At 38.6% G+C, this 26,850-nt stretch overlaps 1 protein-coding gene across 1 annotated transcript in view; it reads right to left on the reverse strand.

Annotated features, from left to right (window-relative positions):
• The window catches only part of CPA6 (carboxypeptidase A6), a 59,753-nt gene that overhangs the window by 18,968 nt on the left and 13,935 nt on the right, over nt 1–26,850 (reverse strand). Inside the window, 9 exon segments of the mRNA XM_042461330.1 lie at nt 8,165–8,249; nt 8,918–8,934; nt 9,043–9,062; nt 9,065–9,142; nt 9,497–9,519; nt 9,521–9,578; nt 11,998–12,072; nt 12,075–12,145; nt 15,845–15,919. Of these exon segments, the coding sequence (XP_042317264.1) occupies nt 8,165–8,249; nt 8,918–8,934; nt 9,043–9,062; nt 9,065–9,142; nt 9,497–9,519; nt 9,521–9,578; nt 11,998–12,072; nt 12,075–12,145; nt 15,845–15,919 (502 nt within the window).

A 26,850-nucleotide genomic window follows, 5' to 3' on the forward strand; every position in this document is an offset into this window, starting at 1 on the left:
AAGGTTCACCATCACTGCCCTAGAGCAAACCTATAATGCGGTTTTCTTAGCAAGATTTATTCAGAGGAGGTTTGCCATTGCCTTCCCCTGAGGCTGAGAGCATGTGACTTGCCCAAAGTCACCTACCCACACTCTATCCCCCCTTACACATAATTAAAATAACGAGAGAAATTAAGATAATGGAGGAGTTTTAATTCTTATGAAAACAGCACAGGGATTTTTTTTAACCTTGCTCCCCATAGTTGCTATCTTTAGTTCCTCATTCTTCCTCTCCTCTCATGGGTTCCATATTAAAAATTTTTTAGATAATTCAAAGGATGAGATTTTAAACATACCATTTCACATCTAGTGGATTCTCCTTCATGGAGAAAAAAGTTTAAACTTTCATCAGATTCAGAAGCAATATCCTTATTAATATCAGTTGCCAGGGAGTGACAATAAGAGTGGGGTGTTACCTTCATGTCTTACTTGAATGGTACCCATAGGTACATGGTTGGCCATTGTGAGAAATTGGATGTTGGATTAAATAAGCCTTTGGTCTAATTCATCTGAATGCTTTCTTGTTCTTATGATCCTTCTGATTTGGTACTGAAACTGTCTTTCCCTCAAGAGATTTCTAATGCCTTTAAGCAGTATTCTCTTATTAAGTTTTTTTGTGAAGGATCAGCATACTGATCCATCTCTCAAGAGGGGTGGGAAGAGATGAGTGCATATATCATTATTATATTTTATTTCATTTAAATCATTTTTTCATTACCTTTCAGCCTGTTATGTCCCCAAGGGTGATGTACAACAGATAATAATGCTTTAAAAATTAAATATTAAGAGAGTCCATACTTCAGCTGTTAATATATTTATAAATAATAAAGGCCCAAATCCAATTATAAATCCCAAGTAGAGTAGATCCATCGAATAAATGGAACTTAAGTAAGTGCTGATTGATCAAGTTCCCATTAGTACGTCTACCAAAGTTGGGACTCAGAATTGGTCTAGGGCAATGTTCTCCAAACTTTGGTCTTCCAGATATTTTGGATTTCAACTCTCAGAAGCCCTAGCCAGTTTGGAATTCTGGGAACTGAAGTCTAAAAGATCTGGAGGAGCAAAGTTTGGGAGCCACTGGTCTAGGACATCTAATGGGGCCTTGAGCAGCTCCTTGACCATTCTTGACCAACCAGTGGGATTGGCAGGAGAGAGAAGTGATGAGCCAGCTCTTTGAAGTAATCCTATCCACATGAAATGTATAGGTGGTGCAGCCATATGGGATAATATCCTTAGGAAGTTGCCCTGGTTCCCATGTAACCTAAATCCCACACTGCTTTGGAAAAGTGAAAGAACAAAACCACATGAAATAAGTACAATGATGTTGTTAATTAGTATTTCAGTACTATGCCCCCTGATCTTTATTCTTATTGGAACAGCGTGGGACCAGACCACCTGGAAACAGCTCCTGCACCATTCAGTCTGAGTCTGGCATATGTCAACACATAAAATAATGAGATCTGAGCTGCAGGCAACTAGGTCCAGTGCAGGTTAATGGGTCTCTAAACATCAGTAGGAGTCAAGGATGCTGAATTGATTCTTTAGCATACAGGAGTACATCTTCTTTGTAACAAGTAAAACAGTGCAACTAAAGGATGACTAACAGTATTTAAATCTTAATGGATTCAGAGGTATCTCTGCCCCATTGATTAATAATACCAGTATTCTGGTATGGCAATTGTTTCTGGACATTTCTTTCACATACAGAAGTTGCTGGGGTGATGCTTCTTTTTATCATCATCCTATTTAATGAAACAACTCTTGGGTTAGTTAGGTGGTGTTATACAGAGTTAACTTTAAATAGTAACTTTTAACATGGTGATTTTAAATTGTTTTTAAATCTCGGTGTAAATGTTTATAATTTGTTATTCTGGAAGCTGCCTTGGGTCCTGTCCTGGGTGAAAGATGGCATATAACTAAAGTAAATAAATAAATATAATAATAAAATTGGAACTCAATGCAGCTTACAATCTAAACACACAATATAATAAAAACTTACAAAAGTGACAATTAAAATGGAATCAAACTATTACAATATTAAACCAGATTTAAACAGATGAAAGTACTTGAAAACCATACACTTTAAAATGGTGCAACACCCGCAGGATGTTCTTTCTGTTTTAAAATAAGTAATTTCTCAAATTAATTTAGGAGAACACAAAAAAATTAAAGAATTTTAACACAATCACTTGTTAATGTGTAAGAAATATGTTATATTTATGCTTGTTATAGACTTCTATAGGCTTCTATTGGACTTGCCATTGATTTCTATTTCTATTCTACTTTGTATTGATTTATGATACCAGCTCAAGCTTCCAAACATTCTGTCTGCTTAAAGCATTTTCTCTTAGATCAACAAAATAGATTTAAGGTATGGGTCATCACAGATTTATGACTGGTGCATTTGTTTCAGCTGTGAAACTCTGACATCCCAGGCCAAAAGTCAAGGCCTCAAACAAGAGTCTCTGAGCACCACTTGCTGAAACTATCTAGCTCAGACTAAAATCACTATTAAAGAGTGTCTGCCGATTCTAGAGGGTATAGTCATGGGAACTGAAAGCTACCGGGGTGCCCAGCAGAACCAACAAGGACATACTCTTTTTGTCTATTTGTTAGCACAGCTCATCTACAAGATGACCAGAAGAGTCTTTATTCTGTAAGCATTCCTAAAATTGGGTCCAAATGGATCACATGAATGGTCTTGACAAATATGGAATATTACACTCTTGGAGAAACTGACACAGCAATTTTTTTCACTTATATGGAATATAGTGATAAACAGTTTACATGAATTTATGTGGCATAGCTTTATTTCTTTGCCAATAGGAGCAAGTTACCAATAGTTGGCAAATAGCTGGCAATTAGTTGGCAAATTGCCAATAGTTGGAAACTATTATTTGGAAACTATTCAGTGGAGGAAAATTCCCTAGAAGGCTAGTGTCTCAATAGCCAAACCAGCTTGGGTCTTTCCTTGGGAGAAAAAAATGGGATATAATGTATAAATGTAAGTAAATAAATAACAGACTTTGGAAATGTTAATATTTGCAACTACAGTTGTTCTTCTACATTTGCGGTTTTGACTTTTGTGGATTTGATTATTCACGGATTTTATTAATACGTTATCTCTAAGAATATCTAGGTCCTCCAGCACAACTCTATGATCAACTTTAACCAAACGTTGCACGGAACGACTTAGAGATTCCTAGAGAGAACATTCCACTAGGCATTTGTAGGTCTTCCAGTGCAATTCTATGGTCAACGTCTGGCAGATGTTGACCACCAAGTTGCACTGGAGGACCTAGAGATTCCTAGGGAAGTGTTCTCTCAGGTAAAAATATAGTGTTTTTGTTATTTGTGGTTTTTCAACATTGGGGGGGGGGGTCTTGTGCCCCTAACTCCAGTGAATGTGGAGGGACAAGTGTACACTTTTCTGAATTCCTTACTCATTGGCCATGCATCCTGAAGGAATCTGAGAGCCATAGTTCAAACAGTAACTCTTTCTAACTTGGATTTAAGATTGTCTGTAGTGTTGGTTTGTTCTTCCAAACCATCCATTTATTGTAGTATTATGTCCTTCCCTGGATTATTTGTACTGTTTTTGAGTTCTGAAATAACAAGTTAAAATAAACAAACAAAATCATGGCACCAAAGGCATAGCAAAGCTCTACAACGATTTACAAAAGCATGTGTGGCATGCCTCCTCGTGGTGGCATCCAGGTACTGCATTTCATATTTGAAGAACATGCATAACAAACCAAGATGATAACAACATTAAATATTTTATATATTTATTGCAATTTAATTCCCCCCTTTTAAAGAAATCAGAGACCTTACAAAGTGCTTTTCCCTTTCCACATGGGCATTATAACAATCCTGTGGAATAGATTAAGTGTTGAGATGATAACTGACTCACTGATTCTGTGAGTGTCATGACGGTGGCGAGTCCTAGTCCAACTCTCTAACTAGTCCAGTCCTTGTCCAACTCTATAACTATTCTGTATGTCTGAAAAGGCTAGAAAGTCAGCAAGTCCAGTCCCTGTCCTTGGACATAATCCTCTGCACATCGGTACACCACAGAATACTGCTCAAGATCTATAAATAGAAAATACTATTTGAAGTACTGTTGCACCTTTAACATTTATTTTACCATGGATATTGGATTATAGTACCTACCCTCATACACATCATGAGAGAGACAGAGATCTACATAGTGGTAGGGGAGATATGGGAATGATATGGAATACAGAAAATGATTCTCACTGGCATTAAGGTTTATGACCAATATTATTGTGCTTCATCATGTATCCCAGAAAGTGGACTGCAATCCATGATAGTCCACATGGAGTCAAACCTATTAATCTTCAATTTGCCACAATTATCCCTTTATTACTTCCATGATGAAATGAATTAGCACAGCTATCTTTGTAAAAATTCAAATCTGTATTACTATGTAAGTAAAATAAGTGACACAAATGAACCAGTTTAGCCAAATGAGTTAAGCCATTCCTCTCAAGGGTTGCTAGTAAAGTGGATTTCGAGGAATATTTGTCTTAAATGTTGCAGACTTTAGACAGAATAAAATCCATACAACCAATATTTTACAAGATCCTCCACTCACAATAATTTGTCTTTGCTTCTATAAGCTTTGGTGCCCCAGAATGGATATCAAGGCTGAACTATTGCAACCCTCAGTAGTTGATTCACTGCATATGGTTCCAGTGGGAGAAGGCAATTCATCTAAGTGAAAAGCTTTTGCAAGATTTGGTTCATTACTCTTGGAATAGGTTTTTCTTGTTGTATGTGAACAGATATAGCGAGCAACTGTAAAGCAATGTTGGCTAAAGCATATTTCTAGGAAATAGAAGAGTAGCTCGTGAGATAAGTAAGTAGGGGACTAAATCAGGCACAAAAAATGAACATATAAAAATATATTTAGCATATATTTTAACAAATTTATATATAAATGCTAAACATATGACCCTATCCTTTTGAGCACTTAAATAGCTGCCACATAAATATACCTGTGAAGAAAACCAGCACAGTTTGACAGTAACAGACATCAGAATTGTTTATCTGGAGCTTTTGATATCAGGGCTGTATTGGCTAGTATGCTGTATATAATCTGTTATTTAAATCCGCTGAGAGATATATCTCCGTTATCATTTAGCAGAAATAAAATGCTTCTTGGACTCTGAGCAGACAGCACAGGAAAACATAAGCTTGGCCTGGGTTCCAGGCCGGTGCAGGAACAGGTGGGTGTCCCTATGCCAACTTGCTACTGCCACATACTCCTTACCTTCCCCCTGCGTCTCTGCTAGTGAACAGACACCCATCGCTGTGTCTGATATGAAAATGGGCCACCTAGCCACATGGGTACAGCCAGGCTCCCCATTTTTATTTCAGACATGATGATGGGGGTCTGCTCACTAGTGGAGATGTGTAAAGAGTGAGTGGGACATCTAAACAGTTGGGGTTTTCTGCTGAGTTTCTGGGAAACTCCACGGCAAATTGGGCCATATTGACCTGCATTAAAGGCTGTTTTCCCCAGGATCAGGCTGGATCCACTGGATTTGTGTCTGGTCTGCTAGGATACAGCCTGATCCTGGCCCATGGGGTTTGGCCTGCGTTGTCTAAACAGGACAACACAAGGCTAGCGAGAACACAAACTTTTTGGATTGTATGAACAGCCTGAGTTTTCTGGAAATGTTGATGCCATAGGGGAAAGGGATCCATAAATGTAAAACAGTTTAGGGCAGATTCCATAATTTATGGCGCAGTTGAGAGAGGTGTAGCACTGGGACTGCATGTGGTTTAACCTACTTGGACAGCCCTGCCCTGGGGAAAAGATGGTTAATCACTAATCTGCAAAGCTGGAGCCAGGAAACTTTTGGAAATTTGAAATATAGTAGTGGATGTCTCTAGCAAAGTAATCAGTTTGGCAAAGCTAGCCAGTCCAACACCCATTCACCCATATGGACTAGCAGAGAATGGAACAAGTTCAGTCTTGCTTACAAAACACATAAAAGTAGCTTTACTTACAAATACTTGTTCAAAATTAAACACATGGTCTAGCAGAAGAGAGAGAAAGAAAATGGCTACAGGTTAGACCACTGCTATTCGCGAATGTGGGGGGTGCAGACCAGGTGACACCTTGAAGAGGGGTGTCATCCGGTTTGACCTCCTCCCCCTTCCCAGATGCTCTGGGACACCTGGGACAGAGAAGGAGGAGAAGAAGTGTGCATGGGCCCTTCCTGGCTGCTACGTCCTGGGCTTCCTCTCTGGGGAAAAAGCCTGGGAGGGAGCAGCCAGGAAGCAGTTGGACTTGATGGCCCTTGTGGTCTCTTCCAACTCTACGATTCTATGATTTTATTCTGCCCTGGGCTTCTTCCCCAGGGAAAATGCCCAGGACAGAGCAGCTGGGAAGGGCACATGTATGGGCTTTCTCCATGGAGAAAGCATTCACCCCCTGCCCCTTGCTAATGGGTAGAGTGGCACAGGACAGCAAGGGGGAGGGAGGGTGCCCTTTTCGCCTGCCCTGAGAAGCCCTGCCCCCTGGAAGCCCCACTCCCACACAAGGTGACAGTCCTGGCAGGGACACTACTGAGTTAGACTGATGCAAGAAGAGGGTGGGTGTGATAAAAGCAAACAAACAGGATGTACAATTAGTGAGTACATGCATGCAAAGTTTGCTAAGGCTGCATTCACACTACAAAATAACCCAGTGTGGAACCTGGGCTATTTTCGTGGCATTAACACTGTCTCCCACTTAACCTGGTGCATTTTGCAACCGTGTCTTTTTTTTCAGCACTACAACGATCCGAATCTTCAGTAGTGTGATTACGCTACTGGATTGATCTGGCTTGAATGAGATCATTCCAGGACATGTAGGCACCTACATTTTGGAATAATCTGGTGCCAATGTGAACATCAAGCAGTATTTAAATTCTTTGGAGAGATTAGATAGCAACTGTATGGTGGCTTCACAGCTGTAGTCCCAGAACCTGTAAAGATCTACATAGCTTGGGATCTGAAAAACCTTACTCCCTCATTATCTGAAAAATCTTACTCCCCCATATGAATTTGTTAGGATCCTAAGATTCACAGAAGAGGCCCTCCTAGCCCATCAGTATCTGAAGCATTTGGCAAGAAGTCAACATAGGGTCTTTATAGTGGCTATCCCCATCTCTGATTACTTTCTGCCAGCAAGCAATTATATTTTAATTTAGAAATACCTTTGGCCCATATGCTGACTTATAAATATGTTTAAATTAGTTTCAACATAATCTCCATTTTACCTGCCTTTTTTGTATTTTAAAAAAATGTATTGCTTATATTCTACTACATTATATTGTCTTTTTAATTGTTGTTAACTACCTTACCACCATTTGGTGGCAGGATGGGATGCTAATTCAACAAACAAGCAAAGAAAATAAAGGAGTTCAGAAATGAAACTAACGCCTGCTTCCAGTGGTGTCACTAGGGTTGCTATCACCTGGTGCGGTAACTCATGGTGTCACTCCCCCCAGTGATGTCCTCCCATTTTACATCATACAGAATCCTTAGTAATGCTTTTTTGCACTAATGTTACTTGAGAATCATAATTCCCACATACCACTAAATGTAATGCTCATAGCTGTGAAAAACAACTAGCAAAATTAAAATTATACCTTCAAATTACAATATCATATGCACACCTAAATGTAACTTAATAATACATAGTGAAGATTGGGTTAAAATGTGAAGTTTTTAATAAAATTTAAAAAGAACAATTTTTTAAAATTGCAATTTTTAAAAAATAAAGTTTATAATTTGAAATTTTTAATTTTTAAAAAATTCTGAGGCCTCCCCTTTCCTCCTCCACTCAGCTTCACCCCACTCCCACCACTCTTAAAGGGAAGTAGATGATGCCACAGCCTGTTCTGCCAAAAGGTATGTGTTTGAGGAGCAGTGGTGTCACTCCCCCGAGGGGTGTCACTAACAAAACAGGTACTGTACCTCTGTTCTAGTCAACCATTATTCATGAGCGCTGGAAGTAAGTTCCTCTCTGCCATGGCAGCACTGTATATACCAGACAAGAATACAAAATACAAAACAAAACCAACCCTGCAGGAAAGTCAATCCTTACATCTTTCACAAACCACTGGCAAAAGGCGGGGCCAATCCATTCTCTTGCATGAAGGCCACAGTCTATCCAGACAGCTTTTCTGTACCTCGGGATCCTTTACCTAGCTGAAATGGGAAATGTGCATAAATGAGTCAAGAAACAGAGACTAGGAAGATTATCGCCACCAGGTTAAAACGTTCCCCGGTGCGTTCTAACGGGGTGAGCACGGAGCGTGATGGGAACCCGATGGGGCCCAGAACGCTAGTTTACTGCACGAGGAATGCCGCTGCCACCGAGTTCCCATCAGGTTCCCATTGGATTCCAGGGATGCCATTTCTGGGACGGTTAGCGTCCCCAGAAATGGCGTCCCCTGGAACCGATGGGAACGCTCGGCAGTGGTGTCGCTTTGCGCTGTGCAGTAAACTAGCATTCTGGGCCCATCGGGTTCCCGTCACACTCCGTGCTCGCCCTCATTAGAATGCACCGGGGAACGTTTTAACCCCGGTGCCGATAATCTTCTAGGACTGAAAGAGCTCTGTAGGCTAAAGTATAGGTGCTGCAAGGGGCTAGTGTTTACCCAGTGGAATGCTATATTTTTTTTCTAGTGAACATGAACACCAAAATTCTTTCTGGTTATTCCAAAAGGAGTTCACCATGCAGTATACAAGAATCTATTAGACAATAATAATAGTTAAATCCGTCATTGGGTCATGGAAATATTTTCATAATTCTTTGAATTTGGACCTGACTTTTGTATATCTCCATTGGTAACACTACCAAGACTTACCCAGCTGTAATTTCACCTGGATTATAAAATTGTTTTCATTTGTTTCTAGGTGAGCATATTTCTTGGCATTCATATTATAACGATTCAATACTACTGACCAATTAAAATTTACCTTTAGCACAAAAAGTGGTCTCCTTCATACGACTTGCCAACATAGAACATGTGACAAGATTTGAATAAGTGTGTTAGATGATACATCCAACTTTGAATCTGAAAAGAAAGACGTATAGAACATGTGGATTTGTATGAATAATTTCAATTAGCACAAATATGAAATATGACAAATGATAGACAAACTAGCATGATAAACAGGACAAAAATGCCTTTTCTTCTCCACTATTTCCTATCTTATATACACTTATATTAAAGATTTTTGTTTTTTTAAAAAAAAGGATTTATTTATTTTATTAATATACCACCTTTTTACTCAGCAAGATCCAAGGAGGCCAAATCTACATCCCTACTATAATTAACAGCATTATGATCGTTGCTATTTCCTGGCAGTTCCTATTAATAATAGTGCAGGCAGCAGCAAATATATGAGATACCACTACAACAGTACATATCTTCCAGTGAATGATATATTTCAAGCGTATTCTTGCAATGACCTACGATTTCTAGGCCTTGAACCACTTTGATTTTCCACTGCTTTTTGAAGACAGATAGGAGGACTCTGTAAAAAGAAAGTAACTCAAATTTCAGAAAATAGTAACTGTAAACAAAACAAAAAAACACATCTACAAAATGTGGAAAAACAGCCACTTTAATGATAAATCCTTATCTGCAAGTAGGCTAAGATACATTAAAATTAATGTAAAACTGATTAGGGACGACTTATTTTACTACCCTACTTTTTCATTATATGTAGTCAAAGAGTCAGTTTTATGAAATATAACATGACTACATTTGAAATATGTAAGATGCATATTTTTAAAGTAAAGGAAATAAAATGATGTAAATGAAGTGGACAGTGTTTGAAAAGAAATGTGTCTGTCATCTGTTTTTAAATGTTAAATAAGCTTAGGTGAAATAATTTGTATCTCCATTTTATTGCTGGATTCTGCTTCATATTCTATTTTAAGAAGGTTTTATTATCTGAGGGTTGGACTTGACTCTGGAGACCAAGGTTTGATTCCCAGCTCAAGCATAACAGCCAGTTGGTGACCTGGCCAAGTCACACACTCTCACCTTAAGGATGGCAATGCAATGGCAACTTCTCTCTGAACAAATTTTGCTAAAAATCCCATGATAGTTTTTGTCTTAGGGTCCACCATAAGTTGGAAACGACTTGAAGGTGCCACAACAACAACACACAATTTTTTTTGTCTCCTTAAAATTTAAAAAACTCACTTTGTATTTTAAACAACAAAAACATAATTGCTCCCAAATTCAGTAATTTTGCATTATATCTAGAAGAACTGCCTATTCGATAACTCGACTCAAGTCTGGCTAAGACAGCTGGCATGCCCATTTTATAGGGAGGTGTTTTCAATTGTGATGACAGTGCAGTTACAACACAATATCGGCTGCATTTCAGAATATATGTGGGTTAAAACTTGAAAGACAGGGATCTAAAGTGCACATGAAGTTAGAGTCTAAAAAGGCCAAATCCAGTTGTTAGTGCCAGCTAGAATGAATACTGTAATTAGAATTTATGTAACTAAGTGAATAGCTTTACCTAGCTGGGCTGATTCATAAATCACCCCAGTGCTTAAATGCTGGATATTTGCTATATGTAACTTAAAGCCAAGTTTCAGTCCTAACTAGAGCAGGCCTATTGAATCAATGGATGTACGTATGGTGTGATTATTAAGTTCCCATCATTCAATGGTCCTAATCTAATTAGCTTAAACACGTGATTTGCCAGATGGCTCATATTAGCCCAAAGGAACCCAGCAGTATTTAAACTGTCCTAACTACTGAGAAAAGCTCAGTATGCAATGGCAAAAAGTTTTAAAAACGACTAACCACCCTCCCCCACGAGCACAATTTCAAAGTCTGAACTCAAATATTTTTGAGGTTGCCAGTCTCTTTCTTATCCACTATCGTCCAGTATATCAACATAGGCTCTTCCATAGCTCTGGAGCTATGCATCATTTCTTGCCATGCCATATACAGTTTTCAAAACACAACATTGCATTCAGTGATATGGGTCCTTCCTGCCAGTAAAACCCCTAGTTTATCAGTCCAAAGGCACTGTGCATCTGTTCAATCCTTCTGTCCTTTTAACATTTTAATAATTTCAGAAAAGAGTTAAATCTGTGGAAAACATGGAACTCATTGTAATCTGGATTCCCCATCAAACTTTATGAATGCTGTAGGGTGACACCAATAAAAGCTGGTCTGGCATCATCCCCTTTAAAAAAAGCATTTGCCATATGTTAAAAAATAGCAACAAGAAAATGAACTGTATGCCCTCTCTAATACACATTGATCTCGAAATCCGATAAGGTAAGGTTATTTGCGCAACCTAATTTCATTGACATTAATATTTATCTCCAAAATTATCCTTCCATCTGAAGAAAAAGTCTACATATGTTTTAAAAATAAATATAATGTTGTGTGATGAGTGCACATCTTAAAATAAACAAAGAAACACAGGAACTCCCACATATTAACGTTGTGGTCTAACTGATGGACAGGAAACTAACTAGTGTATTCTAGTACATAATTTCAAGCACATGACATCTTGTCTCTGTAGTACACTTACATATAACACTCAAGTATAAATTAAGCAGTCCATAGAACTAGAACATATTACCATTTATCTAAAAATAGAAGCAGAAGCAGGCGTCTATGTACGGAACGCTAGACGCATTCAAAAGAGACTGTTTAACTAATATATCTGTCTGAAAGAGTTCTTGCACATTTCACCAAATAGCATTTTTAGGTACTGGTACAAAAGTTACTATAATGAAAAACCATTATAGTAAACTGACAATATTTTCAAGTAAAACTGATAAAGAAACCCCTGTAATCAGGTTTGCCTTAGGTTCGCACATAGGGTAGAAATGACTTGAAGGCACACAACAGCAACAAAATCAGTTCACAATGCCCCCAGGTAGACATTTCAGAAGTAAAGACAATGCTTACAGTAATTGGATGTTTGCTTGTTCCTAGGCAGGGTAGAAGAATTGTGACTGTTTTTTGATACCCGTACACATCACGTACCCTTGGAGATGTAGGAGATACTGCCAGGCTGCCACAGGTCCACCGTATGCAGGAACCAACCTGTAATTCATATTCATTCAGTCGAGATGGAAACATCCATGTGTTTAATATATCAAGCTCCCATTCTATTTTAGGAAGCAAGGGATCTTGCAGCACCTTTTAGACTAGGGCCCCATTCCCACTGAGCATATAAAAGCGACGTATTTCACTGCAATTCTGACTCGGATCTTTTCCAAGTCGTATTCAAATCGGTCCCTCATTCCCATTATGAAAGGGTGCAAATGGACTGGGATTTTTTGACCCATGCTCTCATTCCCATTGAAATTTTCTTTGGTTGTAATTTGAAGTGGGCTTTTTTGCTCCCTGTTCCCATTGCCCCTTCCGGACCTCTTTTTTTTAAAGCAACTGTCATCACGCCCTAGACACTTGATGTCACAGCCAAATCAACGCTTAGGCGCTTTTCCCCTCTGGGAAGGGAGAAGGAGCTCCATCCCCCAAGTCCCTTTGCCTACCAAGCGGTCCTATGTCTTCCCAGAGTCCCTTGGAAAAGGGCGAAGGAGCCCCCATCTCCCAAGTCCCTTTGCCTCCTCCATTGCTCCCTGGGTGTGGGGGGCGATAGAGCAGGCATTTTAAAAAAAGAAAAAATAATAGTTAAAAATGGTGTGTCAATGGGTCTCCTCACACGTCGATCTATGCATGTGAGCAGGGGAGGTTGCATGGGGGGCGTAATGTGTTTACCGCATTGGAGGTCAGTGTAGCAATTTGCTATGTTTGGACACCCGGCAGAGCGCCTAGGCCAGGGGTAGGCAACCTTAGTGAGCCGGGGGCCGGGGTTCAGTCCCCCAGACAACTGGGGGCCGAAGCCAAAAATAATAATTAAATATATAGATTTTTAAAAAATAAATATATAAATAAACCAGACAAATGTAGGACAAATTTTCAAATGGAAGACACTTTTTTTAAAAAAATGGAGGACCACGAAAAAATTTGCTGATTTAAAAAAAATGTTACATAAATGCATGTTCTGAGGCTCTATAGACATGCCCCCACAAAGGCCCCGGCGGCAATCGGCGGCAGGAACCGGCGGGGGCCGGTCCCAAGGCCCGCCGGGCCGCATCCGGCCCGCGGGCCGCAGGTTGCCTACCCCTGGCCTAGGCGATCGAAAGCTAATTTGAAAAAAATAAATTGTCTACACAGTGATTGCCTTACCTGCTTCCCACTCCACCAGGGGAAAGGTTATGCGAATTGGGGGGGGGGGGGAAGGCGCGCCAGGTAATGCAGGAAAGAGAACAAGTGGGTGACACCCCCCAGGCCACCCTTGAGCACTGCTCCTCCCATTCCCACGTTCCCAATCAGACACCCTTGTTGTTCCCGTTCATTTGTCCCGAATCAGACTCGAGAGGTGCAGGAAAAACCTCCAAAAAAGTACAGTCAAATTAGCCTGGATGACCCCCCCCCCCCGATTACATGGGGATGATCCGGATCCAGGAGAAGAAATCGCGCAATGAGGATCAATGCATGCTTAAATGGGAATGATGCCCCCCTAATCTGAGTCTTGATCCGCTTATACGCCAGGTGGAATGGGGCCTAGATGTGTCAAATAAGTTGTAGAATGAGTATTCGTAGAGTCAGTCTACTACTTCAGATGCATGAAGTGAACTGAGGCTCAGGAAAGACCATTATAGGCTGTAGAAATACCCATAGAAATGCAAAACTTGTGGGTAGAGTGATGAGGTGACAAATTCATTTTTGACTATATGGAGATTATTGCACTGCCTTTCCTCCCAGCCTCACTGTGGGTGAAACATTTAATTTTTTTTATAAAACATGTTATCTCACTCTTCCATGCTCAGTTTGGAGGCATCCCATACCAATCTTGGCATTCTGTACTCGATCTGAACTTCTCCAGCACTTTTTGAAAGAATGAGAAAATCCTGTTCTTTCAAAAAGTGCTGAAGAATTTTGGATTAGATATGCGATTCCAAATTCGGTATGGGATGCCATCAGACTGAGCATGGAGGAGTGAGATAACACCCATTTTATAAAAGCTTTTAGAAGTTTCAGCTCACGGTGAGAATGGGAGGAAAGGCAGTGCGATAATCCCCTATGGTTGCTGAGGGACAAAGGCAGGAATATGGATGTTGCCTAAGGCCAGGGATGGTGGAGGGAGTTTTGGAACATGGCATGTATGGTCTGGGAGCCTAAAAGAAAGTATGTTAAACTGGCTAAGAATGAATAGTGTTATAATATGTGTCGCAAGCCAGGAAGCCATTGTCTTTGTTTAACCCACTGTTGAGGGATTGGAAGAGTGATTCCCAAAGTGGATGGTACTGCCCGCCTGTCAGGAAAGATCCAGGGGCAGTGAGGAAAAAAGGGAAAGCAGGGGACCTTTGGTCAAATTATTGGCACACAAGGAAGACAAAGAGAACCAGCAGCCTTTAGGACCATTGTGGGGAGGAGGGTTGCATGGAACCTCTCTTTTCATGGTCCCTTAAAAACACTACTCAGCTTCATTGATCGCTTTGTGTGGTGGTGTCCCTTGCTCATCAGTTGCCACAAGAGCGCACTCCTTTAGCCATGCCTTTTTCTTGTAGTGGCGGCAGCTGTGATTGGGAAACTCTCACAGGGCTTGAGTGCACAGCATTGCTTCTGTGGCTTGGATCATGTAGCTTCTGTGAAGCTGTCTCCACTCTAACGAAGGATTGAGAATCCTTCCATGCCCAGGAGAAAAGTGGGAAGTGAGCTGTGCCTTCTCTGCCCTGGCAAAGAAGGTCTGAGAGCCCTTCCTTTTCATTGAGAAAAGCAGGAAGCTGGTTGCGTCCCTCTCGACATTGTGCTTATTGCAGGTCTACCTCCAAAATGACTGAATGAACAAACCAGACAAACATAAGGAGGTACATTTTGACCCACTTTGCCACTTGCAATAGCAGTTTTATCACCTATGCTTTACAGTGCAAATATCTAGTGGAAACATGACACGGCTTCTCAAAAAGCATATAAGAGAACACCTTTTAAATATAAATAGAAAAAAGGTGCTCCCTTAGTAAGAAATTTCTTAGAATGCAACATCTTGCAAAAGGCCTCAAATTTTGGGTTATAAAAAGGGAATAATAATAATGGGAAGATTCTATTTTAAAAAAAGAAGCAGAGTGGAATTTAAAATGGAAATTATGGGTTCCTGAAGGACTAAATGGAGAATTTGATCTCCTCCCACTTGTAAATTCACTCAGAACTTTTTCTAGCCTGGTTGCATGATATGTCCTTAAAGGCTATCTCACTTTCTCTCCTCCCCTTTTTCCCTGAACATCTGCTAAAGGAAATTCTCAATTTAAAACTGGGGTTATATGGATTCTTATGTGGGCATCTGTGAGCTGTATTTTGCCAACACCATGCTAGATAGACAAATTTTATTTATTTATTTATTTATTTATTTATTTATTTCCCGCTCTTTTCCCAGGACTGGGACAAATGGTCTGATCGGGAACAGTTGGGCAGTTTCTTAAGCTATGGCTTCCAATCCATTAAGCTTTTATGAAAAGATAATTCTTTCCAACTGATGGAAGACTATAGATTGGCCAGAAGAACTTTTAGTCTAAAAAACTTCTGTTTTTGTAATGTGATTAGGTGGCAGTTTGATTAATGATCCTTTATGTCACATTTTAAAAGCCTCTAAAGAGAGCATCTGACTGTACTCTTGTCACAGATCAGTCTCCAACAAGATTATCACAAATAACAAATATACCTGAAGTTCTTGAGACAAAATCTTCAGCATCTCTGTTTCTTTGTCATTCTCTGGAACAACCCGTATCACTTTATCCCTGTTTAGAAAACAGTGAAATTAAGTCATGAGGATTTTCTTTTCAACATCAAATATAAGTTAGAAGAAAAACAACTATAGCTGTGAAAGACACACAACATACTACACCTGACATACTGTAGGAACCCAGTCTGGATGATGAACATGCTTCTTTTTTCCTTCATAACTATTTACCAATAATAATTATTCAATATACCCATCTGAATCAATTAACTTACTTCACTTTGGTACTGTGAAAGGCAGGTACAAAAAGATCTATCTTTGCTTACCGTTGCTAGCTGTAAACAATCGCCTAAAAAACACTTCCTTTGGGGGCTGGGACTTTCCCTCCGAAGCAATCATCTTTCTGGTTCTGATGTTTTTTGGTTTGTTCTTTCTCTCCAACTCACTGGATGCTTCAACATGACTCTTGGTTCTTGTCTCCTCCCTGACTGACTGACTGCAGCCCAACACTCATCTTGTGTGATGGTTAAGAATCCCATTTGCTAGATACACAGTGAGGCTGAATACAATATAACAATCTTTCAGTTGTATCTACAAGTAAATAACCTTCATCTGAACAGGAAATGAAAAGCAATCAATTCCAGTAACCGAAACCATGATTTACTTTGTATCTCTCAATAGGTCTTCCTTGCAGTAGCATGTGCATGCCTCTTATCCCTATTGGATATTACTCAACATCTAGGTCATTTCCAGTGTGAACAAAGAAGAAAATACAGTACATGAATATGACAACACAACTGGATTTGGTGGAAGAATTCCTTGAGGTATTTCTGGGAAACTCATCTAACAAGCTATGTAGAGCAAGTAGCTTAACATGCAACATCCTGACATTTCTGCCAAACAATGGTTAATCCATCTATAGTGTCTTCTATACATTATTTGTGGGCATCACACTAGCACATTGTCTGAAGTATCCATGTTGTTCCAGGATGCTGACGGAAGAAGAGATGAATAATGGCTAAGAAAAAAGAACTTCCTGCTGGTAGTATGTAAACTGATAACATCTAATCTAATTGACACTTAATTAAGATTTACTAATTACCTTAACACACCATAATTTAAGGTTTAATTATTATATTCGTATAATTAAGGTATAATTAAAGTGTATCCTCTATAGTAATTGAATTCACAGAAGCCACTTTCATACAGATATGGAAAATATAGGAACTGGGTATATATGGATATGTTTGCAACTATGAAGTCAGCATCATAGAGATCCCATTCAAAAAGTAACTTTGGGAATGACCTATTCAAAGTCCTTATGGGAAATATTCTCTAGTTGTGAAGCACTGGCACCTGTAGATATTCTTTGATCACAGCCTAAGCATCTCTCAAATTGTAATCTCCTTTGTGTATCCTATAAGTCAAAATGAGCAATACTTGAGAGAACACCTCTCTAGGAATCTCTAGGTCCTCCAGTGCAACTCTGTGGTCAACATCTGCCAGACATAGACCACAGACTCAGGTTCTAGCTCCACTGCACTCCACTCACCCAAGGTTTATCAAGCACATGGTCCATTTCTTATTATTCCCTACAGTACTGACTAACTTATCCTGAGACTCAAAACGACTTCTGCGCCTACACCTTTCATTTTAATTACATTACACAGTTACCTTACCTACCCATGCAAGGGCAATTTTCAGGTCAAAAGATAAACGGAATCCTATATACTTTTGAGACTAACAGAGAGAAAGACCTATGTATGATAAGTTTTCATTACGTCTGATGAAGTGGACTGGAATCCATGGAAGCTTAGGCTAGAAATGTCATTTTCTCAGTTTCAAACCCTAACTCAGAATATATTGTAAATAAAAAAAGTATTTATACATTATTATTATTATTATTATTATTATTATTATTATTATTATTATCCTTTATGTTCCAGTTCTATTGCCTATAATCTATCAAACATTTACAGTTTGTGTGCTAAAACATTATACACTCGTCCCTCTACATTCTCTGGGCTTAGGGGCACAGGACCCCCATGAATGTGGAAAAAACACAAATAACAAAAACACTATGTTTTTACCTGAGAGAACACTTCTCTGGGAAGATCCCCTCTTCTGTTAGATACAATGCACCCAAGCCCCATTATAATGGTGGCACTTAGTCTGGACTCCTCCTTCCCAAAATCCTGGCTATGTCCCTGTTAGCATCCCTCAAATTTCCAAAGTTCTTTCACTTTCAATCACCATGAAAGATCCACCTTCTTCTCCTTTCTTTTCCTGCCCATATAACGCATGTGTAAGGCTGGCTACTAGTGAGAGAACAATCTTTTTTTGTCCCTACAGCCTCACTCAGGTGATTTGTCTCTGAGGTGCTGTCTCACCTTTCTTGCAACCAAAAGCCCTACATGGCTTGGGTCCGAGTTACTTGAGGGAGCGCCTCTCCCCATATAGTCCGCCCCGCACTCTCAGAACATCAGGAAAGAATTTATTAGTACACCCTAAGGTGAGACTAGCAGCAACTCACCAGAGAGTATTTTCATCAGCTGCGCCAATGCACTGGAATAAACTTCCAGAAGAGCTTCACATGATCCCCACACTGGATGCCTTTAAAAAGGCTTTAAAGACCCACCTCTTCCGGTTAGCATTTCCTTCAGACTCCTCATAGAGTCTGTCTCCCCTGATACGAGTGGCTAATCACAACTGATAGATTCCTTGCCTGTTTATTGTTTGCTTGTTTTATTGATGTTGGATTGTATTGGTTTTTATTGATATATGCAATGAGATGATGTTTTTATGATGTGAATGTTTTAAATGATTCTGTAAACTGCTTTGATTGTTTTGGAAGAGCGGTATATAAATAAAGCATATTATTATTATTATTATTATTATTATTAATAATAATAATAATAATAATAATTATGGGTCCAAAGTGTAGTGCTCCCAGTGCTTCTGAAACTGTTCCCAAGAAGCAAAAGACAGTGATGACCTTACAAGAAAAGGTAAAATTATTAGATATATTGCATTCAGCAAAGTCAGCTTCTGAGGTTGCCTGCCATTATGGCATCAACAAGGCAACTGTAAGGTACATTAAGATGGGAATGCAAATTCTGGCAAAGTAAGGGAGGTAGAGTTTCATTTTTTCTGGCTGGTGGAGCAGGGAGGATGATTATGTGGGGGAGAAGATGGATGTTTCCTAATCAGATTTAAAGCGGAAGGGCTTGGAAATGTAGGCAAGATGTGGCAAGATTGCAAAGTGAGTGGTGCTCTTGGTGGGAAAGGACTCTGTATCATTCATGTCTGGGCAGGGCTAAGTTGAATAACTTGACTTTTGAATAACCTGAATGTTTTTTAAACATTTGCGAGGGTCCTCTGCTCCTAACTCTTGTGAATGCCAAGGGATGATTGTATTGGGGTTTCAGGTTCATCAAAAAACAAATTATTTGTACCATAGAAAATCTATCTGTGTGAAGACTTGAGATGAATTCCTGATGCCAAATTCTTCATGACCTCACACCTTAAAGAACAAACATAAATTGACACCATTTAGTCTGCACAGTGACAAATGCTTGGAGAAGCTGCAAAGTACTTGTATTTCTGGAATTTGTTAAATGTTATTACTTTTTGCTAGCTCAATCTGGTGGTTTATCATTACTATATTGCCGTTCGTTCAGAGAAAAAACTGAGTCAATTAAAATGACCTCCTTGATCTCTGGGCCGGCAAAGCAGATAATGATACTTATTTAACCAATAAATTCAGTTTGTTTATAATATACAAGAGTCTTAGCATTCCATTTTAAGTGTTGGTAGTTTATACAGAAAACACAGTTTACACATGAAAGCCAATGTTTACTTTTGTTCGTATATACAGCCAGCAACTGAAGACAAGATCTTTTGGGTCTAAAATCTTTGTCTATAATAATTATGTAAAGTGAAGCAAAGCTTATCAGTGTTGTTCATTTTTATGAAAGATTGTTTTGGTTTTCAGGATTTTGAAAGCACTTTCCTGACAATGGGTTACACATTTTGCTGGCATGAACCTCAGTGAAATAGCAAGCAATAATTACAGAACTGTATATGGATGCACTTTCCTGTGGGAGCAGGAACAGGTTTTCTTACCACTTTATAGGATGAAGGTTTTGAACTGAATAAACAAATCAAGATGCCTGGCATGTTTATCCATTTAAGTATTTAATAAGCAAATATTTAGGCAAATTTCTGAGGCCAAATTTGAAAAACTGGGCTTTTTTCAGTGTGGCTTTGTGCCTTACAAACTGGACAGCCAATTAGTACTTTGCACCTCTGAACAAGGACAGTGGGGACTGCAGTTCTTACAATGGCCCCACAACTTACATTTTGAAAAGCTGCAATCTTTTCTAAAAAGGAAGAAAGGGTTGTTCTTCAACCCTTTCCATATGGAAGTTTGTCTGTCTAAAAATTGTCCTCAGTGGGCTCAGAATCAAGATACTTATTCAGAGAGGTCAGAGGGGTATCACACTTTTCTCATGTTTCATCTTAATTATTTTTCAGGAGCATCTATATACTTGTGCTTGTGACACATTGACACTACAAATAAATGCTCTTAAAACAACTGTGAACATTACCAGTGCACTCTGCTCTGAAGTTTTCCATAATCTACTGCACTGCCAATGAGATCTTAAGCCTGGGTTAATACAACACTTGTCTTGTAATGTATGCATATTCATTCTGAAATATACTGTATTACAGTACTTCTATTTATTTGCAACATTGTTTGGAAATATTTTGCAGTATGCAGTTTCATGTAGTGCAATATAAGCTCTATTGTTATATTGTTGCTGTGTGTGTGTCTTCAAGTTGCTTGTCAATTTATGGCAACCCCATTCACTTCCTAGAGTTTTCTTAGGCAAGAAATACTCAAAGGTGGTTCAGTTAATTCCCTCCTCAAAAATATAGCCTACAGCACCTGGTGTTCATTGGCAGCCTCTCATCCAAGTACTAACCAGTGCTGATCCTCCTTAGCTTCCAAGATCAGAGTCCTATATTGTTCTTACTTTGACTTTCAGTGATTCTATTGTAGGGTTTTCCTGGCAAGATTTATTCACATGAGCTTTTTCATTACCTTCCTCCTGGGTGAGAGAGTGTGACTTGCCCATGGTCACTCGTTGGGTTTCCATGACTGAAGCTGCATCCGAATTGAAGAAATAATATAGTTTGACACCACTTTAACTGTTATGGCTCAATGCTATGGAATTCTGGGAATTGTAGTTTTGTGGAACATTTAGCTTTCTCTCTCAGGGAACTGTGGTGCCACAGCAAACTACAATTCCCAGAATACCAAAGCATTGAGCCATGGCAGTTCAAGTGGTGTTAAACTGGATTATTTCTGCAGTGTGGATGCAGCCTGAGTGGGGATTTGAATTCTGCTGTCCTAGTCCAATATTCAAACTACCATGACATAAAGGTCACTATATAAGACACAAAGGTCACTATATAAGAATATACTAAATCAAATGCATTTCTTTCTTTAACCCCTGAAATAGTTACTTTGGATATGAAAAGTAGTTAGCTCTTTGCCTCTATTTATCTTTTGATATGAAGAGTAGTTTTGTACATTTACATCTTTAATATAAACAATACTTCTATATACTTTCTTCTGGTTGGTAATTTCTGACTAATTGTTCATTTTCTCCCCATTCATGTAGCAAATTAGAATAATACCTGGGATAAACCAATACCATACAAACTTACATTATTTTAAGTATGCATTTTTTGGCTTGAAAGGTATGCTTTGTGGGCAGTTTAATTGGTTTAGTTGTAGTGACTTTCTCCTTCTACCAAATACTGAGATCATCTGTCAATTTAAAACCTTTAAATAAAATCCTAATCACATCTTCCTGTTTAATAAAATGTATGAATGGGATGGTAATGTAGAGCTAAAAGGTGAATGAGATATTAGTCTTCTATATCTGTACCAGAACTTTTTGATGGGAACTCCCAGAATCTGCTAGCCATTAATTTGTTTTTTTTATTTTTTAAACTTTACTATTTACATAGTACGTAGTACAAATTATATGATTCATAATTCATAATATGCTTCCCACTTCCACAAACAGACACTCAGAGGAAATACATTTCATTTAAATTAACAATCATTTTTGGAGAAATGGAAAATATAATTAATTATATGTTTTGCTTCTTCATATCTGATTTTACCTTCTACTTTCTTAATCACAAATCACATTTATCTTTCCATGATTCTTTATTACTTTCTCAAATATATTTAAGTTTTCTTTCCTTAAGGATATCAAATAATATATATTCTTTTATATACTTAAACAAATAAGACTTGTTCCAATTAGATTTCTTTTTCCATCCAAAAGCAACCATTGCATGGGTGGCTTTTAAAATTAATTTTGTTACATATTGTTGACTACTATCCAACCCTAACTCTCATAAATTAAGAGTTAAACAATTTTCTTTCTTTAATTGTATCTCTATCCCTGTTATTATATTTATCCGTTCCTTAACTTCTGTCCCAAATTCTTGAACAAATGGGCATTCCCACCACATATGTATATAAATCCCCTTAGCTCCACATCCATGTCAACATTTTGATTCTAATTTATTGTTTAAAAATGCTGATGTGGCGTTCTGTACCATTTTCCAATCATTTTCATTTGTTGTTCTTTTACATTTGTATTTTTAATTTTAATAATTTATTGTCTGTATCAGTCAATAAATCTTTTCCCCAGTTCATTGATGATCCCTCTACCATTCTAAATTGGGTTGTTACCATAATCTTGTAAATTTTCCCTTTTAATCCTTTTCCACCTTCTAACTGCCAGCCATTAATTATTGCTCCACAGTAGGGCAGAAGACAGTTGTATTAAGGGGACTGTAAGAACACACCCTGAAAATTCTTCTTTACATTTTCTTTTACAACTACAGTTTAATGGGCTGCAATCTGGCAAACTGAGTATCAGAGAAAATGAGATATTATATTCAGTAGGAAAATATCCGGTAACATATTTAACTAAAGTTAAATTGGCAAATTGGGAGGGGGGGGCATGATTGATAAGTGGGAAAGTGTCAACGGATTTGTATTTGAAGTCATATTGCAAAATTCTTGTCTCCTCCAACAAAAGTGGCTTACATTCCAGGGTCTCCAATTTACTCACCCCCATTCTGTGAATAATTTATTGAAATCAGCACACAGTGAAAGCACATTGACATGTTCAGTTAAAAACAGGTCTTGTCACTTTTTCTTCTTTTATTTTCTTTACTGTTTGCACCACTAGCTGTAATCCACTTCATTCAGTAAAGATATCAGTCAGATGTATAGCTCTAAACTCAGCTTCTATGATACTTATATTTCAGCCACCCATATGTAACTTCATTAGGCAGGATTATGTATGAGTGCATCTGGTTTGATTACAGTTATTTCCCCTCCAAACTCATTATCTTAAGGGGGGGGGGGGAACCATTTAGAGTTAAATATAATCTCTGTTATTTTACCTTAGAATCTATGCTATATTTGAGAGCAGGAGGAGAGAGGCAACAAAACTGGATTCTTAAAAATTCCTTTGATATCATGAAATGAATATGCTTATTAGTGCAGAGAAACATTTTTTAGAATATGTATTGTATTTTCTGGTGTATAAGAATACTTTTTAACCCAGGAAAATCTTCTCAAATGTTGGGGGTCGTCTTATACGCCGGGTATCATCTTATAGGGCAGGTGCTGAAACTTCTGAGCTGGACTGGAGAATCTGTAGTCGCCACATATGGTGGGGGGAGCTCAAAAACGGCCGCAGCCACATCCCCGCCATATCTGGCAATCGTATGAAAGCAGCTACTACTCTGATAGTCTTGGAGACGGGGAGCACTGGGCAGGCAGGGAGAGCTGACCAATCCAAGCAGGCTTTGTATACAACAAGGTTTCCTGCTAAGTACCTGAATGTCATTTGAATTACAGTTACCATATTAAAATCAAATCTTTTTTTATTTGGTGTGCGTTGGAAGAGGGGTAGTCTTATACAGTGAGCATATCCCAAACTCTATATTTTAACTGGAAAGGTTGGGAGTCGTCTTATACGCCCAGTCATCTTATACACCAGAAAATACGGTAGTTTTTGCTTTTTCAAGCACTGACTAGGATGCAGATTCCCATTAACTCTATATAAAATTAATAGCACATATAACTAGCCAGCTTAAGACTATTTATGTTGAAGTATCCTATTCCATACTCCTTCCAAACTAATTTAACACACATTGCAAGGCAAGAATGAATAACCTTTCAGAATTTCCAATCGGTGGAAATTCTCTGCTCATATTCTTCCAGCCCAAGCCTAGTCCCTCCCTCATCAGATTAATAATTTGGCACCTTCCACTTTTCCTAGCTTCTTCGCCTTTTCTAATGATTCATTTTTCTTCATAATGTGGCTAAAGTACAACAGCCTCAGTTTAGATATCCTGGCTTCCAGTGATAGTTCTGGCTTGAGTTGTTCTAGAACTCATTTGTCCTTCATGGCTGTCCACGGTATCCTCAGCACTCTTCTCCAGCACCACATCTTATATGAGCTGATTTTCTTTCTATTGGCTTTTTTCACTGTCCAGCTCTTGCATCCATACATTGTGTTGGAGAATACAATGGCTTGGACTATCCTCACTTTAGTGTTAAGAGTTAGATCTTTACACTTTATGATCCTGTCCATATACTTGATAACTTCCCTTCCCAGTCCTAGTCTTCTTCTGATTTCTTGACTGCAGTGTCTATTCTGATCAATACTTGAACGAATATAAGGGAATTCTTTAACTATTTTGATTTTCTCATTGTGTAGATCTTCTTGTAGATCTTCCACAGTCATTATTTTTGGTTTTTTAATGTTCTGCATTAATATAACCTTGGTACTTTCCTCCATTCTTTTTCTCCATATTTTGTTCTGATCGCAGCCTCTTGTCCTGAGTATAGATTATGTATCAGGACAATCAGATGTTGTGGCACTCCTATTCTTTTAAGAACAAGCCATAATTACTACATTCTCCCCATTTGCTGACAATATTATCTGGCTTGCAAAACTCTCCTCTTTGCAACTCCAGATCCAACCCTACAACAACAAGCTAGAAGAAAATAGTTCATACATTATGCTGATTAGTATGTTTTAATATTACACTGGGCTTAAAAAAACAAGTGGCCTCCACTTAGAAACAATACAGTGATTATTCCAATATAGCTGGTCTCTTCCAGTTTTTAAGAACAACATCTGGTGTCTAACTGCCAAAGGTAAATACTGCACATGCAACAGCTGCCAGTATTCTTTACAGCATGTAGTAAAATCTTTTAGAATAGCTTTGCTTTTTCTCTGAGGCACTGTAAAGCCTTTCATTCATTCTCATATGTGATATTTCAATTGTGCTTCTACTATAGCTATAATTTGGTAGCTATAAAAACAAACAAAAATTGAGCTCTTTTGCTCTCTCTCTCTCTCTCATATGCATCTTTTGTAATATAGCATGTACACCTATGTACATTTCTATAATAATATCTGCTTAAACCAGAAAGATGCATCTAGAGCTGGAAAAAGCTACTTCTCTGGATTGCTCCCAGAATGTTGAAGTTGTCTAGAAAAGTAAAATTTCACATCTCATGCAACCTGGAACATAGATCAAAAATAGATATTTAAGTCAACACATATATTTTTAGATCAGTGATTCCCAAAGTGACTGGTATGCCCCTCTGGGGGCTGAGGGCAGTGCAAAGATCCAAGGGGGTGTTGAGGGGGAAAGGGGGCAGTAGGGGGGCAGTGAGGGAAAAAGGAGGAAGCAGGGGGCTTTCAGTTAAAGTATTGGTGCACAAAAAAGACAAGGGGAACCAGTGGCCTTAAGGACCATGATGAGGGTGAGGGCTGTATGAAATGTTTTGTTAGGGCTCCTGAAAATCATAGCCTGCTGATCACTGCTAGGACTTGGGTGGCAAGCTGGAGCTGCATTGCTGTTTCTGCTTTCTTTCATCAGACAGGCCAAGGAAAGAGGTAGCAAAAGAAACAATGAACTTTATCACACAGGGAAAATTGGAAGGTTAGATAGGATAGAACCCAGGATTATCCAACATATTAGGCACAATTATGCAAATGGTTTTCAGATGACATTGCGTGCAAAATGTGTGGAATCCAAAGAGAAAGTGACAAGAATCTGGAAATAAGCATTTTCGGTAAAACAGCGTGTTTTCATTTCCATTTCAATCACTAATTCGTTTTCTTTGCACAATTGCTCCAATGTGAAATTTGTGGTTTGTTAATGGGATTTTATTTGTTGCCAGATTTTCCATGATTCTTTGGGGCAAGTTTACTTCCTGGTTTTGTCCTGTCCGGTTGAACACAGCTGCTAGGGCAATGAGTGTCCTGATCCCCATGTCTGTAACATACCGTAGCTTACTTGGATAATGCAGGTATCCATAGATGTAGAGGAGTATACACATTGAGTTAATAAAAATAGTTACCACTGCTGCATAACAACAACAACAACAACTATTAATAAATAGGTGATAAATAAGAATCACCAGTTTACAAATTCAGACATCAATTACAGTGACACATTGTTCAGCAGATGGTTGTTAACAGAAACCAGATGGTTATCACACTACTTGTTAATTGCCTTAATTACTGCCAGGATGTTTGCATAATCACAAGCAGGCACATTGTAATAATAAATTCTGTAGGAACTTCACCACTCTAAAACAAAGGAAGATACAAATATTTATATATCTAAAAAGTGCTTTCACTTGCTTGGTCATACCAAAATTTGTATTATTTCAGATGAGTGTGTTTGATGTGTGTCTGTTCCTTAGTCACATAGAATCATAGAATCATACAGTTGGAAGAGACCTCAAGGGCCACCCAGTCCAACCCCCTGCCATGCAGGAACTCTCAATCAAAGCATCCCCAACAGATGGCTATCCAGCCTCTGTTTAAAGATCTCCAAGGAAGGAGACTCCACTACACT

The sequence above is a fragment of the Sceloporus undulatus genome, chromosome 4 (genome assembly GCF_019175285.1).
Source record: "Sceloporus undulatus isolate JIND9_A2432 ecotype Alabama chromosome 4, SceUnd_v1.1, whole genome shotgun sequence".
NCBI lineage: Eukaryota > Metazoa > Chordata > Lepidosauria > Squamata > Phrynosomatidae > Sceloporus > Sceloporus undulatus.